Source organism: Anopheles arabiensis, chromosome 2 (assembly GCF_016920715.1).
Source record: "Anopheles arabiensis isolate DONGOLA chromosome 2, AaraD3, whole genome shotgun sequence".
Taxonomy (NCBI): domain Eukaryota; kingdom Metazoa; phylum Arthropoda; class Insecta; order Diptera; family Culicidae; genus Anopheles; species Anopheles arabiensis.
In genome coordinates this window covers 97,471,974-97,485,659 of record NC_053517.1, presented here as the reverse complement: position 1 = coordinate 97,485,659, position 13,686 = coordinate 97,471,974, and the positions used below count along the sequence as shown (strand labels likewise).

General features: G+C 41.1%; 7 protein-coding genes across 8 annotated transcripts; all 7 read right to left on the bottom strand.

Moving 5' to 3' along the window:
- Positions 1–234: 234 nt before the first annotated feature.
- Positions 235–1,399, bottom strand: LOC120896536. The gene is made up of 3 exons (XM_040300723.1): positions 1,172–1,399; positions 685–775; positions 235–620 (listed from the first exon to the last, which is right to left on the bottom strand). The coding sequence occupies exons 1-3, from the start codon at positions 1,172–1,174 to the stop codon at positions 328–330; spliced, it is 387 nt and encodes a 128-aa protein (XP_040156657.1). The 5' UTR covers positions 1,175–1,399; the 3' UTR covers positions 235–327.
- A 532-nt stretch (positions 1,400–1,931) lies between these two features.
- LOC120896535 lies at positions 1,932–2,866 on the bottom strand. Its single transcript, XM_040300722.1, has 3 exons — positions 2,676–2,866; positions 2,401–2,598; positions 1,932–2,334 (listed from the first exon to the last, which is right to left on the bottom strand). The coding sequence occupies exons 1-3, from the start codon at positions 2,761–2,763 to the stop codon at positions 2,042–2,044; spliced, it is 579 nt and encodes a 192-aa protein (XP_040156656.1). The 5' UTR covers positions 2,764–2,866; the 3' UTR covers positions 1,932–2,041.
- A 555-nt stretch (positions 2,867–3,421) lies between these two features.
- Positions 3,422–4,773, bottom strand: LOC120896533. 2 transcript variants are annotated; one of them, XM_040300719.1, is made up of 3 exons: positions 4,628–4,773; positions 4,369–4,557; positions 3,422–4,303 (listed from the first exon to the last, which is right to left on the bottom strand). In XM_040300719.1, exons 1-3 carry the CDS (start codon positions 4,707–4,709, stop codon positions 3,942–3,944), a joined length of 633 nt encoding a protein of 210 aa, XP_040156653.1. In that variant the 5' UTR covers positions 4,710–4,773; the 3' UTR covers positions 3,422–3,941. The 2 variants fall into 2 exon arrangements, with proteins under 2 accessions (XP_040156653.1, XP_040156652.1); XM_040300718.1 differs by having other exon boundaries at positions 3,678–4,303; positions 4,369–4,566; positions 4,628–4,765.
- A 1,749-nt stretch (positions 4,774–6,522) lies between these two features.
- On the bottom strand, positions 6,523–7,573 carry LOC120897255. The gene is made up of 4 exons (XM_040301980.1): positions 7,398–7,573; positions 7,207–7,315; positions 6,951–7,148; positions 6,523–6,877 (listed from the first exon to the last, which is right to left on the bottom strand). The coding sequence occupies exons 1-4, from the start codon at positions 7,398–7,400 to the stop codon at positions 6,585–6,587; spliced, it is 603 nt and encodes a 200-aa protein (XP_040157914.1). The 5' UTR covers positions 7,401–7,573; the 3' UTR covers positions 6,523–6,584.
- Positions 7,574–8,032: 459 nt separating this feature from the next.
- Positions 8,033–9,095, bottom strand: LOC120897254. The gene is made up of 3 exons (XM_040301979.1): positions 8,960–9,095; positions 8,701–8,898; positions 8,033–8,638 (listed from the first exon to the last, which is right to left on the bottom strand). The coding sequence occupies exons 1-3, from the start codon at positions 9,039–9,041 to the stop codon at positions 8,238–8,240; spliced, it is 681 nt and encodes a 226-aa protein (XP_040157913.1). The 5' UTR covers positions 9,042–9,095; the 3' UTR covers positions 8,033–8,237.
- Positions 9,096–10,163: 1,068 nt separating this feature from the next.
- On the bottom strand, positions 10,164–11,030 carry LOC120896152. The gene is made up of 3 exons (XM_040300075.1): positions 10,897–11,030; positions 10,624–10,821; positions 10,164–10,550 (listed from the first exon to the last, which is right to left on the bottom strand). Exons 1-3 carry the CDS (start codon positions 10,976–10,978, stop codon positions 10,249–10,251), a joined length of 582 nt encoding a protein of 193 aa, XP_040156009.1. The 5' UTR covers positions 10,979–11,030; the 3' UTR covers positions 10,164–10,248.
- A 186-nt stretch (positions 11,031–11,216) lies between these two features.
- On the bottom strand, positions 11,217–13,652 carry LOC120896151. Its single transcript, XM_040300073.1, has 2 exons — positions 13,336–13,652; positions 11,217–13,180 (listed from the first exon to the last, which is right to left on the bottom strand). The coding sequence occupies exons 1-2, from the start codon at positions 13,465–13,467 to the stop codon at positions 11,990–11,992; spliced, it is 1,323 nt and encodes a 440-aa protein (XP_040156007.1). The 5' UTR covers positions 13,468–13,652; the 3' UTR covers positions 11,217–11,989.
- Between the last annotated feature and the right edge of the window lie 34 nt (positions 13,653–13,686).

Below are 13,686 nucleotides of genomic sequence, written 5' to 3'. Positions count from 1 at the left end.
TTCACAAGTATGTAAGCTCGGAAGTTGCAGATGAACCTGATAATGAAAGCCCATTTCCCATACAGGATGCGCGCCATCTAGTCATCTAGACATGTTAAGATTATTCTGAGTGCTTCAAATCTCTATACTAATATATGGTAAATGCATGCCGTATACTATATTACTATATATTACTATACCTCACTATACATAGCAAATTTAATAGCATAATCAAAACTCTAAGGCGCCAAATGATAAGATGCAATATTTCTTTATATTTTATGAAGTATAAAACCCATAAGAATACTATATCCCATGATCACACTATGAAGCTACTCAACAATCACTTTACATTGGGCAATCGTAGAAGAAAACCAAATCATCTATAACTTTCGTAAATGCCATATATAGGGGGACTACCTTTGTAGTGTCTACGTAGCTTAAGAAAGGATAGTGTTCTCCATCGTGAAACACTTCCTTCTTGCCGTTGACCCACACCTTGAGCTTCAGCATGACTGGATGAAACGGGGACAAAAGATTCGGTGACATCACCCTAGCCAAATCGGTATTTTTGTATTCATTTGCCGAATTCCTGTACTGTGTCCGAGCGCTCGATCTCGTGTTGTTATTACTACCCAGCACTGCAAAGAAGTGATAGGCATCAGTTACTCTTCCAATGGATGATAGACACTTCTTTTAACTTACCAATTTCAGACAACTCTTGGTCGTAAGGGTACACATGATTTGACAGCCGAATAAAACCATAAGTCGTTCCTTGAACTCCGATTTTGTAGTACTTAAATTCACCATGATCAACTGTATGATTAAGGCTGCTGGTAGGGATGTATTCAAGTGGATCATTGTATCACATCTCGGTGTTATACTGTTTACAGCCTTTTATCGCTAAAAAATGATAATGTTTCGTTGCAAAAACATATGTACACTTCTTCTTTTTCTTCTTATGGCTCAACAACCGTTGTCGGTCAAGGCCTGCCTGAACCACTTATGGGCTTGGCTTTCAGTGACTTTTGGATTACCCCCCATAACAGGATTGTCAGTACTACCTATGGCGGCACGGTCTATTCGGGGCTTGAACCCATGACGGGCATGTTCTTAAGTCCCACGAGATGACGACTGTATCAAGAGACCAACGCATGTACATATGTACACTACAGGGACTTAAATTACTCACCATCAAAGTCGTTCGAATGGCCTGCTCCAACGTGTAGCAAATAAATTACTACAAACATCACTACAGCTAACGGTGCGATCATCGTGAATTGTGATCGTGAAGTTTAGATTAGATCTTACTCTGGCTGTATACTAGCCTCGGATTGCTTCACAATGCACCGACTATTCACTCTTGCAATAAACTAAAATCATATCTTAATAATGCTTTATATAGTGATCAGGACCCAACTATTCTAGACCATGTTGATAAGGCAACCCACCTTGATCTTCGAAATAATCTTCAAGACAGTGCACGGTAATCATTGCTGCAACGCTGTATTTAACAAGTATTTAAGTTAAGAAGACGAAAATAAACCTGAACCCACGAGCTATCTCTCATCTATCTATCATGAGTAAGATCCGCATCATCTACTTACCCAAGAAAAACTGGTGGTTAATAACCATGATTAAAGTGTTTTCTCGCTTCACATGGTAAAATAATACGAATAGTTTTCTGTTGCTAACGTAAATCACTATGAATTGTTAAATAAACATGTAATTCTAGAAATTCTGAGAGGTGAAAAGCTTTATAAATAAGATATGTAATCCTTTTTCTTTTTGGCTTAACAACATAGGCGGTCATGCCGGCCTATACAGGCTTTCGAGCTTTATTCCGTAGCACGCAGTCGGATAGTCAGGCCTTGCTACGGGGCGATGGTTAGCAAAATCTTATGATAAAGTGTTACCATGTAAATTCAATATAAAAATTAAAACTGCAAGACTTTGGATGATAAGATGCAATATCTATATTTATAGTAATATTTATATTTTATGCACTTTAAATATCTTGAATAATTCCATGATTATACTATGAGAGCACTCAACAATTGTTTTACATTGGACAGTCATAGAAGAAAACCAAAGTTAAATTACGTCGCGTAAATGCCATATAGTTAACTGGTAATTTTTGAGTGTCCATAAATCCTAAGAAAGGATAATCATGACCATCGTGAAACACTTCCTTCTTGCCGTCAACCCACAGCTTAAGCTTCAACATGACTGGACGAAACGGGTTCAACATATTCGGTGTCAGCGCTCTAACCAAATCAGTGTTTTTATACTCATTTGACGAAGTCCTGTACTGAGTGCGGCCGCCCGATCTCGTGTTCCAATGGCTTCCCACAACTATAAAGCAGCGATATTTATCAGTAATACTTCAACAGGCTGTTGTGTATTTTATTTTAAACTTACCTATTTCAGTCACATTCTTGTCGTAAGGATACATATAATTCGAAAGCCGGATAACACCATCATTCGTGCCCAAGACTCCTATTTTGTAGTACTTAAATTCACCATGATCAACTGTATTATTAAGGATGTTGGTAGGGATGTAATACAGTGGTTCATCGTACCCCATCTCGGTGTTATACTGTTTGCAGCCTTTGATCGCTAAAAACAACATTGTATTTTACTAACATGACACCACTAGCAAGTACACTACAGGGACTTGTTCTCAAATTACTTACCATCAAAATCGTTACCATGTTCTTCTGCCTCGATGTTTCGCAATCCAATGGCTAGGAGAATCACTACAAATCCCGAAGTGATCATCATGATTGGGAATGTATAAATTGGATATAACTATGCACTCTGACTGTGTACTAGTTACTTCAAGATGCACCGGGAGTGCAGTGTGGTCATAGACTGGAATCATGATTTCCTGATGCCTTATTTAATGGACAAGAACCATACCTGTTGATAAGGTAATCTACTTTAGTCTTACAAAGTCCATTAATATCTTCAAAGATAAGGCAGACTTAGTTGAAAGTTTATGATATAGTTTTAATAGATTTAAAAGAGAAACTTAACGTCCAAGCGCAAAGTGATGTAAGGGGATGCCGCAGTTGAGCTTAAATCCAACAATTGAATTCAATGGTAGAATTTATAGGTTGAAATAAAGCACTTAGACGTCTAATTAAAAGGGCTCTTAAAGTGGTAGCGAATCACTGGAAGCGACCATACACTTTTCTTAAGCTATACATGATGGTTGAAGTGTTTTAGAGCGAAAACAAGCTTCTCGTTATCGTTCTAGGCTGTGTTTTTCAATCCAGAAATGCCTTCAAGTTCCAACAACTACCGCTCGAAGAATGAGATGAAGATCGGCGACTTTAGTAATTATATCCCAATGAATTGTCCCGCACATTATAGGATGGAGCTGCGCATCCTGAAACCACTTCTTGGATGAAAAAACAAAACTTTTCAATCCTACTTATTTATTTTTATAAAATAGTTTATTACTTATTGCGTTCTCTTTTAGTATATGTTGTGAGCTAACAGGAAGCGGATGGATTTGCCAGCGGTAACTCACCGGTGACAGGTAACGGTCATCGACTGATGTGTGCGTGCGATCCATCCGGGTTCATCGTTTGCGCGGTCAATGGGGTTGACCGGCGAACACGCCGCACTTGGTAACCGGTGAGATTAGAGAGAGCGCGTGATAGGGAACAGTGGGAAGATTGTTTTATGTATCTGTAACCTTACGATAGAATATATGTTTGATTATGTGTCCTTTAGTTAAAAGTAAAACGCGTGTCTACAACTACAAGTGTCTACAACAGAAAGAAAGGAACATAACACTATAGACTTATTCACATACAAGAGATATACTTGCCCTATATAACATAATTATCACTCGCTTTTTATCTATTTATCTTCTCTCAATTTTAACATAAAAGTTCTATCGAGCTTCTTACTCACACAAAAATTAGATTTTTAGCAGTCTCCAATTTTCATTAATTATGGCTACCTTCATCTCGATTCACGTACATTATACCATCTTCGTAACAAATCTTAGCGTACTTATCTACTGGACAATCGTAGAAGTATAACACATCGTTTTTCCACTTTGTAAAGGCTATGTAGTAGAAAGGAATCATCTTTGTATCGTTGAATAATAGGAAAGGGTGATCCTGTCCATCGATCCTAACCTGAATCGTACCATCGTGGAACAGCTCCACCAGAAACACAGTTGGTCGGTCGGCGGACAATAGCATAGGAGTCTGTACCTCGGCAAGCACGGTGTTTGTAGCTTGGTTTGATGCAGTTCGATGCTGTCGTCTTCCAGCGCTCTTCGTGTTAGTCCATCCTCCAAATACTTGGGGGAAAATACAAACATATTTAATATTTATCTTTTAAAGGGTACATATGTTATTAACTTACCGATCTCTATCACCTCTTTGGTGTACGGATACAAAGAATCACCGAAGCGTAGGATTCCATCGTACCTTCCTTGAACGGCTATCTTAAAGAAGATGGATTTGTTTGTAAATCCCAAGTTCCGCAGATCAGTCATCGGAATGTACGTCAGTGGATCATTATAATTCCCCACATGGCCGTATTGCTTGCAACCTTTAATCGCTTTTAGATAAATAATTGGTAATTTGTGTCTGTGTTAAAAACCAATGATTTGAATGCTTACCATCAAAAGAATTGGAATGAAACGCATCAGCTGGAAATAAAATGCTGATCACTACAGTCACTGCAACAATAAGAGATTTCATCTTGATTGTCAGTAGTCAAACCAATGTGTCGTACTGTTGAAGATTGTAATAGCAAAACGCTCGTGGTTCTGTTTATATATAGAGCATGACTTTGTATTCTACTCTATCGTACCAACGACTGCTGATAAGATAAACATGTGTACAATATCTGATCAAAGGAGATCATCATCATGATATTGTGAATTTCTATAGATTGTATCAAACGATAATGTTCGATAAAAAATCTATAATTAATGATGCTTTATTGAACCTCTGTAGAATATTTCGATACGAAACACTTTGAATCCTTTGTGAAACTAGATCAAATATCAAATCTTTGTCATACTTCGTGAAGGCAATGAAACAAACTGTGGTCAATTTAGGATCAACGAACGATAGAAAAGGAACCAGTTGGCCCTCAAGAAATACATCTACCTGTCAGCTGGCCAACACCTTCAGGACCATCATGACCCACTAGTACTAGTGTAGAAGATAAAGGTTGTTTGACTTGTTCGACCGTCATGTGCACCACGGTGATTTGAGATGGTAGATATTGGTGCTGGACGATGGTTAGCATGTCATTGTATCCTTCGAGCACTAGTGAGTCTTCTTCTTCTTCTTCTTTGGCTCAACAACCGTTGTCGGTCAAGGCCTGCCTTTACCTCTTGTGGGTTTGGCTTTCAGTGACTAATTGATTTCCCCCCATAGCAGGATAGTCAATCCTACGTATGGCGGCACGGTCTATTTGGGGCTTGAACCCATGACGGGCATGTTGTTAAGTCGTACGAGTTGACGACTGTACTACGAGACCGGCCTTAGTGAGCACTAGTGAGTAAGAGAAGATTTTTGAGATGTTTGTTTTAAATGATTATTTCCATTACCAATGTCTATGTAATGCTTTAATTCCCGGTACAAAATCACTTCATTATTGTGCCTCAAGACAGTCTCAAGATAGTGAATCTAAAGTACTTGGAAAAGCCTCTGTCGAGTACTTTGTTTAGCTTGCCGGTATGAAGGAGCTAAGGAGAGGATCATTAAGATAAGTTTCCGTGTTGCAAATCATGCAATACATGGAGTGTTTCATTTCTGGAAAAAAATACATTTATAACACGATCATTTGGAATCAGTAATTTTGAGCTCATTCTTACAATCGAACTTGCTGAAGCAGAACTCCTGAGGGCGTCTTACGTATAGCACAGCGATAGGACTGTTTGGAATAGTCTTATTTGGAAAAGTCTCCGTACCGTGAGGATACATTGAATTACAAAGCGGGATAACAGCATCATTCGGTGCCAACACCCCAAACACGCAGTAATTAAATTCTCACCGATCGACGGCATGAATAAAAGCTGCTGATCGGGATGTAATTCAATGTACCATTGTATCCCATCTCCTTAGTGTTATAGTGTTAGCAGTCTTTAATCACTGCACACAAAACAACAGAGAAATGTGAGAATCATCAATCCTTGGCGGTTAATTTTTTTAGCTTCATAACTATTTAGAATTCCATGACTCTCTACAGTTTAATGTTTTTTTAGATTCATATGGAGATTCGAATTTTGAATCGAATAACTCATCAGTGAGTTATTCTCATCAACTGATTCTGAGTAGAATTGAATAACTCATCACAAGTTCATGTGATTCAATATTTACGAACAATATATGAAGCACAACACAAGACGTAACTGAGCCTGATGTATCGACCCGACAAGCGTATAACCAGCATGGATCACATCCTTATCCATCAATTTGCACGAAAATATCGATCCAAGATAATGAGATCCTGATAGTATGAAGCTCAATTATCATGACATGTTATTCCTTAATCAGCTCATTGAATTGCAAAAATTTTTCTATTTATTCATAATTATTTTGAATTCCAGAATCCTTTCCACTCTAAAAAGGACAATCGTAGAAGAAGATTAAATCCCTGTCCCACTTGTTAAACGCCATATAATTGGCGGGGATCTGGCTACTATCTTGGAACGACAGGAACGGTTGCGGCTGGCCATCGATCCGTACCTCCACCCGTCCTTCGTTGAACACTTCCAGCACAAACATTAGCGGATGAAACGGAGACAACAGATTGGGAGTTTGAACTTCGGCGAGTGGATAGTTTGTATATTGGTTATCTGCCGTTCGATACTGGCGCCTTCCAGCACTTTTGGTGTTTCGCCATCCTCCTATCGCTATGGTAAGTTGAAACGTGTTCACTGATTAGCAAAAACTAACTAATCCACTACAGATTTAGAGTCACCTTACCAATCTCCATCACATCGTTATCGTACGGAAATTGCCACATTCCATACCGCAAATGTCCATCGCCTGGGCCTAGTACAGCAAATTTGAACACCTTCGACTGATCTGTGCTGCGTACGTGTTGCAAGTTGGCCGTTGAGAAATATTTTACTGGCCCATTATAATCTACTAAATCGTAGTACTGCTTGCAGTCTTTGATAACTTTTGGGAAAAAATATTGCCAATATCAACACATTTCTTACACAATTTTGTCACTTACTTTCAAACGAGTTACTCGCCGATGCTCCAACAAACAGCGCGAATACAATTATTGTTATTCCTTTCAGCGAACTCATTTTACTTCCTGCTGTGTGATGCACCGCACGGAACTGCAATTTAATTCAGAGTGCGATGCATTAAATAGTTTTAGGCATGGGCAAAGTACATCAATGGACAACAAAAAATACGTACCATCAAAATCGCTCGAATATCCTACTGCAATTCGTAGTAAACCAATAGCTAAGAATATCACTACAGCTGCAGGTGCAAATATTTTGATTTTGGATGTATAGGATGAAACTAACTCTACACTCAGACTTGCAGTAATTTTGCTTCACGATGTATCGATCGTGCAGGCTTGTCATAAACTAGAATGATATTCATCGGAATGATTTATATATTAATCAAAATCTAAACCACACCTGTTGATAAGGAAATCAACATTTATCTCAGTAATAATCCTATAGATGGTACACGACTGGCAAATACGAAGCCCATTAATACCTTCAACGATAAGACAGACTTAGTTGACTGGCTGCATCGATAATATAGTTTTAAATGATTTAACTTAAGCGAAACTTCACGATACACTTCAAGCGGATAGTGATGTAATGTGATACCGCAGCTTATTCTCGTCAATTGAATTGGAATCTGGTGCTCAATTGCCGCAATGTAGAATTTATAGCTTGACTCAAAGCTCTTGAACGCGAAATGAATGGAGCTAGTAGCTGTAATCGAGTCTCCGGTAGCGACTGTGTAGAATGAAAGTGTAATGTGAGGTTCTCTTAATCACTACATGAAGGTTGAGATGTTTGAGTGAAAAATGGTTTGAAATAGCGGCATTTCCGATATTTATGTTTATTTAATTGATATTTTCTAATACCTATCATATTTCCTATTTTCCTATCGACTTATTCGCAAAGAAGAGGTATACTTACCCAATAATATGCTAATATTCCTTTCTGTACTACCCCTTATCTTCACACAAGGCTCTATTTATATCGTACGAAATTCGATTCAGCTCTTACTTACTTATACAATACTTTGATTTTTAGCAGTCTCCCATTTTGATTCATTTAGGCTACCTTCATCTCGATACACGTACACTTTACCATCTTCGTAACAAATCTTAGCGTACTTATCCACTGGACAATCGTAGAAGTATACCATATCCTTGCTCCCCTTGGTAAAGGCCACGTAGTAGAAAGGAATCATCTTTGTATCGTTGAATAATAGGAAAGAGTGATCCTGTCCATCGATCCTAACCTGAATCGTACCATCATCAAACAGTTCCACCAGAAACATGGTAGGTCGGTCGGCAGACAATAGCATAGGAGTCTGTACCTCGGCAAGCACGGTGTTTGTAGCTTTGTTTGATGCAGTTCGATGCTGTCGTCTTCCAGCGCTCTTCGTGTTAGTCCATCCTCCAAATACTTGGGAAGAAATGTAGAAATATGTAGGATATACCCTGATGAAGGTATGTTTGTTATCTTACCAATCTCTATCACCTCCTTGTTGTACGGATACAAGGAATCACCGAAGCGTAGGAATCCGTCGGTGCTTCCTTGCACGGCAATCTTAAAGAACATGGATTTGTTTGTAAATCCCAAGTTTTGCAGATCAGTTATCGGAATGTACGTCAGTGGATCGTTATAATTCCCCACATGGCCGTACTGCTTGCAACCTTTAATAACTTTTCGATAAAAAATTAGTAACATGTGTCTGTGTTAAAAACCAATTACTTGAATGCTTACCATCAAAAGAATTGGAATGAAACGCATCAGCTGGAAATAGCATGCTGATCACTATAGTAGCTGCAACAATCAGCGAGTTCATGTTGATTTTCTCTAGTCAGACCAATGCGTCTTACCGTTGTAAACTGTAATAGCAATACGTTCGAGATTCTGTTTATATACAGAGCATGGCTATGAATTCTACTCTATCGTACCAATGACTGCTGTTAAGATAAACATGTGTACAGTATCTGATCAAAGGAGTTATCATGATATTGTAAATCAGTTGCGATTGATTATATCAAACGATAATGTTCGATAAAAAATGTCATTAGTGGTGGCTTCTTAAACCTCTGTAGAAGATTTCCATTAAAAAAGCCCATTTAGATGCGTTGTGAAAGTAGATCAAATCTCATATCTTTGTCATACTTTCTCAAGGCTTTAAAACGAACTGGGTTCAATTTAGTATCAACGAACGATAGAAAAGGAACCAGTTGGCCCTCAAGAAATACATCTACCTGTCTGCCGGTTAACACCTTCAGGACCCACTGGTAGAAGATAAGAGTTGTTTGATTTGTTCGTTCGTCATGTTCACATAGGAGATTCAAGATGATAGATATTAGTGCTGGACGATGGTAAGCAGTTCATTGCATCCTTCGAGCACTAGTGAGAGTAAGAATAGAGTTTTGATATCATTTTTTTGTTTTAAACCAATTGCTTTAATTCCCCATACAAAATCACTTCATAGTTGTGCCTGAAGATAGTGAATCTTAAGTACTTGGAAAAGCCTCTGACGAGTACTTTGTTTAGCTTGCCGGTAGGAAGGAGCTTTGGAGAGGATCATTAAGATCAGTTTCCTTGTTGTATTGTCTGCCTTAGAGTGTCTTATTTCTGGAAGAGAGAAATTTACAACACGATCATTTGGAATCAGTAATTTTGAGCTCAATCTTACAATCGAACTTGCTGAAGCAGAACTCCTGGGGTCGTCTTACGTATAGCTCAGCAATAGGACCATTTTGATTAGTCTTATCCTATCTTTATGACCTGTAAAGCTTGGCAAACATAACTTCTGATGTATCGAATATCAAATGACCAAATTATAATAATACAATTGTCACTTGGGTTGTATGATAAGGGTATTTTTGTTGATAATATTGATTAAACAGGGTTTAAAGCCGATCATTCGATACATTCCATTAAGCATAAAAATGAAAACTCCAAGACACATAATAGTAAAATTCGATATGATTTATATATTATAGATTACAATTCAAATGAACAACATTCACGATATGATGCCTCTGAACACTTCAACCACTTTGCACTGGACAGTCGTAAAAGATAATCAAATTGCTATCCATCTTTGTAAAGGCCATATAGTTAACCGTGATGTTGCGGGCGTCCATAAACGATATGAAAGGAAACTGCTGACCGGTGTGCAACACTTCTCGCCTGCCGTTCGTCCACACCTTGAGCATTAGCATCACAGGACGAAACGGGGACAACAGATTCGGTGTCGCCATCTTCACGATGTCGGTGTTTTCAAACTCACCCGTCGACTTGCGGTGCTGATGTCGGGCAATCGTTTTCGTGTTGTTATTGGCTCCCAGTACTACAAGGGTGAGAGGGATACGGACTCATGCAGTAAGTGCTTCAATTAAGAGACAGGCCGGAGCTGGACTTACCCACTTCTACCACCTCCGTGCCGTAAGGATACACTGAATGGGAAAGCCGAATGACTGCATCAGTCGTTCCCAACACTCCAAACACGTAGTACTTAAATTCCCTCTGATCGACGACATTAGTAAAGCTGCTGATCGGGATGTAATTCAGTGCACCATTATATCCCAAGGCAGTGTTATACTGTTTGCAGTCTTTGATCACTATACACAAAAAAACAGGAGAAAAATCGTTACGAAAAATGCATTTTCAGAGGAAGTCGCTTTTATTTTACTTACCATCAAATGCATTCAAACGTAATGTTTCTACGCGGAGGAAAGTGATTGCTAAAAGTAGCACTACAGCACTGGGGTCGATCATCCTGTCAGTGGCTGTATCGAATAGAACTGGCTCAATAATGGTTTTGTAGTGTGTCTTTATGACTGGCAATCCATGTCGCTTCGCTTCTGTAATCTGTCTTACCGATTGTGGTGATAAGATTCGGATTTAAACCTTTACAAGCACTAATACTTACGATCTTCAGTATACAAGTACTCCTAGAGGCTGAGAGATAAACAAACTATTTCTGATTTGAATTAAAGCTTAGTAAGAAAATTACAAACAACACCCTTTTTATTTTTCGAAGCACATTTGCGCGGATAAATGTTTCAGTTTTATTAACCATTTTTTAACCGACATTCTCCCTCCCTCTCTCATTCTCTCGCTCTCACCAGACGCAAACGTGGTGTTGCGGGTAACTGCAGCCACGCGCACGCGACACCTTCTCGTATATCTGTTATTTTATGTACATTTCCGAAACGATACGCAAAAAGCATTCAATTTGAGATAGGCTTTAAATTCGTGTATATAATAGGTAGTAAGTGTTTGCATTGGCGTTTCTATTCTTAACTACGGAAATGGGAGGAGGGGGTGAAAAAAGAAAGACTCGTATATACGCGAAAACAAGCACAGCTAGAATACCAATGAGTATGTGTGTGCGTGTGTGCCCCCTGGTGACTGTGAAAAAACCTTAATCATCGTATTATTGCGTAATGTTCCTCCTTCTTAGCGCACCGACACGATGGCGCGTGCGTGGCTACCTACTGTCGCTTTCTACGAGGTAATGTTTAGTTTAGTGCTTTCCTTTTTTTCGCGATTTTTTTTTGGAGGCGCTATATAAATGGGATGTGTGTATAGGAGGGGAGGAAATCCTTAAAAGCCTAGAACGTTAGTATACATATATTGCCGCACCCTTAGTGGCAAAACCCAGTACAACCGGCTTCTGCTGGTAGTGAGTTCAGAAGCGGTCATGGGTTTCCAATTGCTCCCGGAGATGCAGGAAAAAAGGGGCTGATGAGGAATTAGTAAGAGGGTGTGTGTGTCGCTGATTGTCTAATCGCTTAGCTTCACTTTCTTGGCAGCGCTTGATCCACCCTCGTGATCTTGTGCCTTTGGCTCCGCTTCATTCCCTTCCAGCGATGATGACGATGATGATGATGATGGCACAACAGTGGAACAGGATGAGTGAGATTCTGTGTCGGGGTACAGCCGCTTCAGCATGCTGGCCGCCGGGCGAGGTTTCATGCTGCACTGCTTGATCGTGGCCGCTGCCGCCACTGCCACCGATTCCGTCCGCTCCGGGCCATCGACCGAGGGCGCACCGAACCCGAGCTGATTAATGTTGGCCAGCAGTTCCAGGTTCTTCGTTTCGGACTCGTCCAGCCGGCGGCGTAGCTCCTTAATCTCCCCGCCGTACCGCACGAGCAGCAGGCGCATGTTGCGCATTTCCGCCTTAAACGAGGAGATGTTATGATCGATCCGGTTGATGTCGTACCGCATCTTGCGCGTTTTGTGGTTGATGCGCGCGATCGAACCATTGTTCTCGCAGCTCGCACTGTACGAGCTCTGGCAGTAGAGGCCGGCCAGTGAACCGGCCGCCGACGACGAGGCGGACGATGCTGACGGCGACGGTGACGCAGCAGCTGATGGCGAGGAGCCCGAGGCGCAGGAGGACGACGACGGGAGCACTTTCTGCGCTTTGGGCGAGATGGGCGTCAGCGTCGGTATCACAAACTTGTCGCCGTTGACGTCGCACGGCAGCATTACCTCGTGCTGTATGAAGGCGGCCGCCGGGAACGGCAGATTGTGATGGCCGACCAGCTTCGGATGGTGCTGCACCCCGATGATCTTCTTCAGCCGGTGCGCAATGTTCTCGTCGAAGTGCTCGATCGCCATGGACGAGATGTCGCGCAGCTCCTGCAGCACCTCGTGCGCCCGGAGAGGCCGGGACGTGTTCTCGATCAGGCCGAGTATGTTTAGGACCTCGTCGATCACCTTGCCCGGGATGAAGCAGCACAGCTCCTTCTCGATGAACTTCGAGTAGGTCATGGACAGCATCGAGATGCGCGTCTCGATGCAGGTGAGGATGTCGGAGTGCTTGGACAGTGGGTGGTTCCGCCGCTCGGATTCACGGCGCGGTAGCTGCGATTTGATCGCCTTCAGGTTCATGTTGTGCTTGCGGATCATCTTGATGAAGCCTCGGTTCAGCAGCGACTGGCAGATGCGATCGATTTTGCGGCAAACCTGGAAGGGGGGAGGGGAAGAGCAAACAAAAAAAAGACATGATGCATGAGACACACGATGCAAGTGGGGTGAGTGTGTCAGGGTTTTGTCCTTGACGAGGGGATTTCGCGGTGCTGCGTTGGCTTCACAACGGAAGTTTCTACGTGGTGACTCACAATGCGCTTCTTGGCAATCTCGTCGTACGATAGGTACTCCAGCACTTGCTCTATCATACAGTCGGGAAGGTCCAGGAAGTTTATGCTCGTGCCACTCGACGCAGCAGCAGGCTCTTCGGCTGCCGTTTCCATTGTACGCAGGGTGTTTTTGTGTTTACGGAAAGCAGAACACTTCTAACACTTCCAATCGTAGGTACGTTTTACGCGAGTGGTGCCCCTTTTTGTAGAACTTTCTTGGTTGCGTCTTCTGGGGGGAAAGGCGACAAGCGAGTTTGTTATTTACGTACAATAAATTTAACAAATTGAAAACAAAACAGCGCTGCTGTCAAAAGCAGAAGAAGCTGCTGTTGT

What these genes read in the sequence shown, in the direction of transcription:
- LOC120896535 (XM_040300722.1), bottom strand. Translation starts at nt 2,763, where the DNA reads ATGATGATCACTTCGGGATTTGTAGTGATTCTCCTAGCCATTGGATTG. An exon ending in ACATGGTAACGATTTTGATG is followed by an intron (nt 2,599 to 2,675) that starts GTAAGTAATTTG and finishes TGTTGTTTTTAG; the next exon opens with CGATCAAAGGCTGCAAACAG. An exon ending in CAAGAATGTGACTGAAATAG is followed by an intron (nt 2,335 to 2,400) that starts GTAAGTTTAAAA and finishes GCTGCTTTATAG; the next exon opens with TTGTGGGAAGCCATTGGAAC.
- LOC120896152 (XM_040300075.1), bottom strand. Translation starts at nt 10,978, where the DNA reads ATGATCGACCCCAGTGCTGTAGTGCTACTTTTAGCAATCACTTTCCTC. An exon ending in ACGTTTGAATGCATTTGATG is followed by an intron (nt 10,822 to 10,896) that starts GTAAGTAAAATA and finishes TTTTGTGTATAG; the next exon opens with TGATCAAAGACTGCAAACAG. An exon ending in CACGGAGGTGGTAGAAGTGG is followed by an intron (nt 10,551 to 10,623) that starts GTAAGTCCAGCT and finishes TCACCCTTGTAG; the next exon opens with TACTGGGAGCCAATAACAAC.
- LOC120896151 (XM_040300073.1), bottom strand. Translation starts at nt 13,467, where the DNA reads ATGGAAACGGCAGCCGAAGAGCCTGCTGCTGCGTCGAGTGGCACGAGC. An exon ending in AGATTGCCAAGAAGCGCATT is followed by an intron (nt 13,181 to 13,335) that starts GTGAGTCACCAC and finishes CCCCCCTTCCAG; the next exon opens with GTTTGCCGCAAAATCGATCG.
- LOC120896536 (XM_040300723.1), bottom strand. An exon ending in CCAAGAGTTGTCTGAAATTG is followed by an intron (nt 621 to 684) that starts GTAAGTTAAAAG and finishes ACTTCTTTGCAG; the next exon opens with TGCTGGGTAGTAATAACAAC.
- LOC120897254 (XM_040301979.1), bottom strand. Translation starts at nt 9,041, where the DNA reads ATGAACTCGCTGATTGTTGCAGCTACTATAGTGATCAGCATGCTATTT. An exon ending in TCATTCCAATTCTTTTGATG is followed by an intron (nt 8,899 to 8,959) that starts GTAAGCATTCAA and finishes TTTATCGAAAAG; the next exon opens with TTATTAAAGGTTGCAAGCAG. An exon ending in CAAGGAGGTGATAGAGATTG is followed by an intron (nt 8,639 to 8,700) that starts GTAAGATAACAA and finishes TTTCTTCCCAAG; the next exon opens with TATTTGGAGGATGGACTAAC.
- LOC120897255 (XM_040301980.1), bottom strand. An exon ending in GGCGAGTAACTCGTTTGAAA is followed by an intron (nt 7,149 to 7,206) that starts GTAAGTGACAAA and finishes TTTTCCCAAAAG; the next exon opens with TTATCAAAGACTGCAAGCAG. An exon ending in TAACGATGTGATGGAGATTG is followed by an intron (nt 6,878 to 6,950) that starts GTAAGGTGACTC and finishes AACTTACCATAG; the next exon opens with CGATAGGAGGATGGCGAAAC.
- LOC120896533 (XM_040300718.1), bottom strand. Translation starts at nt 4,709, where the DNA reads ATGAAATCTCTTATTGTTGCAGTGACTGTAGTGATCAGCATTTTATTT. An exon ending in TCATTCCAATTCTTTTGATG is followed by an intron (nt 4,567 to 4,627) that starts GTAAGCATTCAA and finishes TTTATCTAAAAG; the next exon opens with CGATTAAAGGTTGCAAGCAA. An exon ending in CAAAGAGGTGATAGAGATCG is followed by an intron (nt 4,304 to 4,368) that starts GTAAGTTAATAA and finishes TTTTCCCCCAAG; the next exon opens with TATTTGGAGGATGGACTAAC.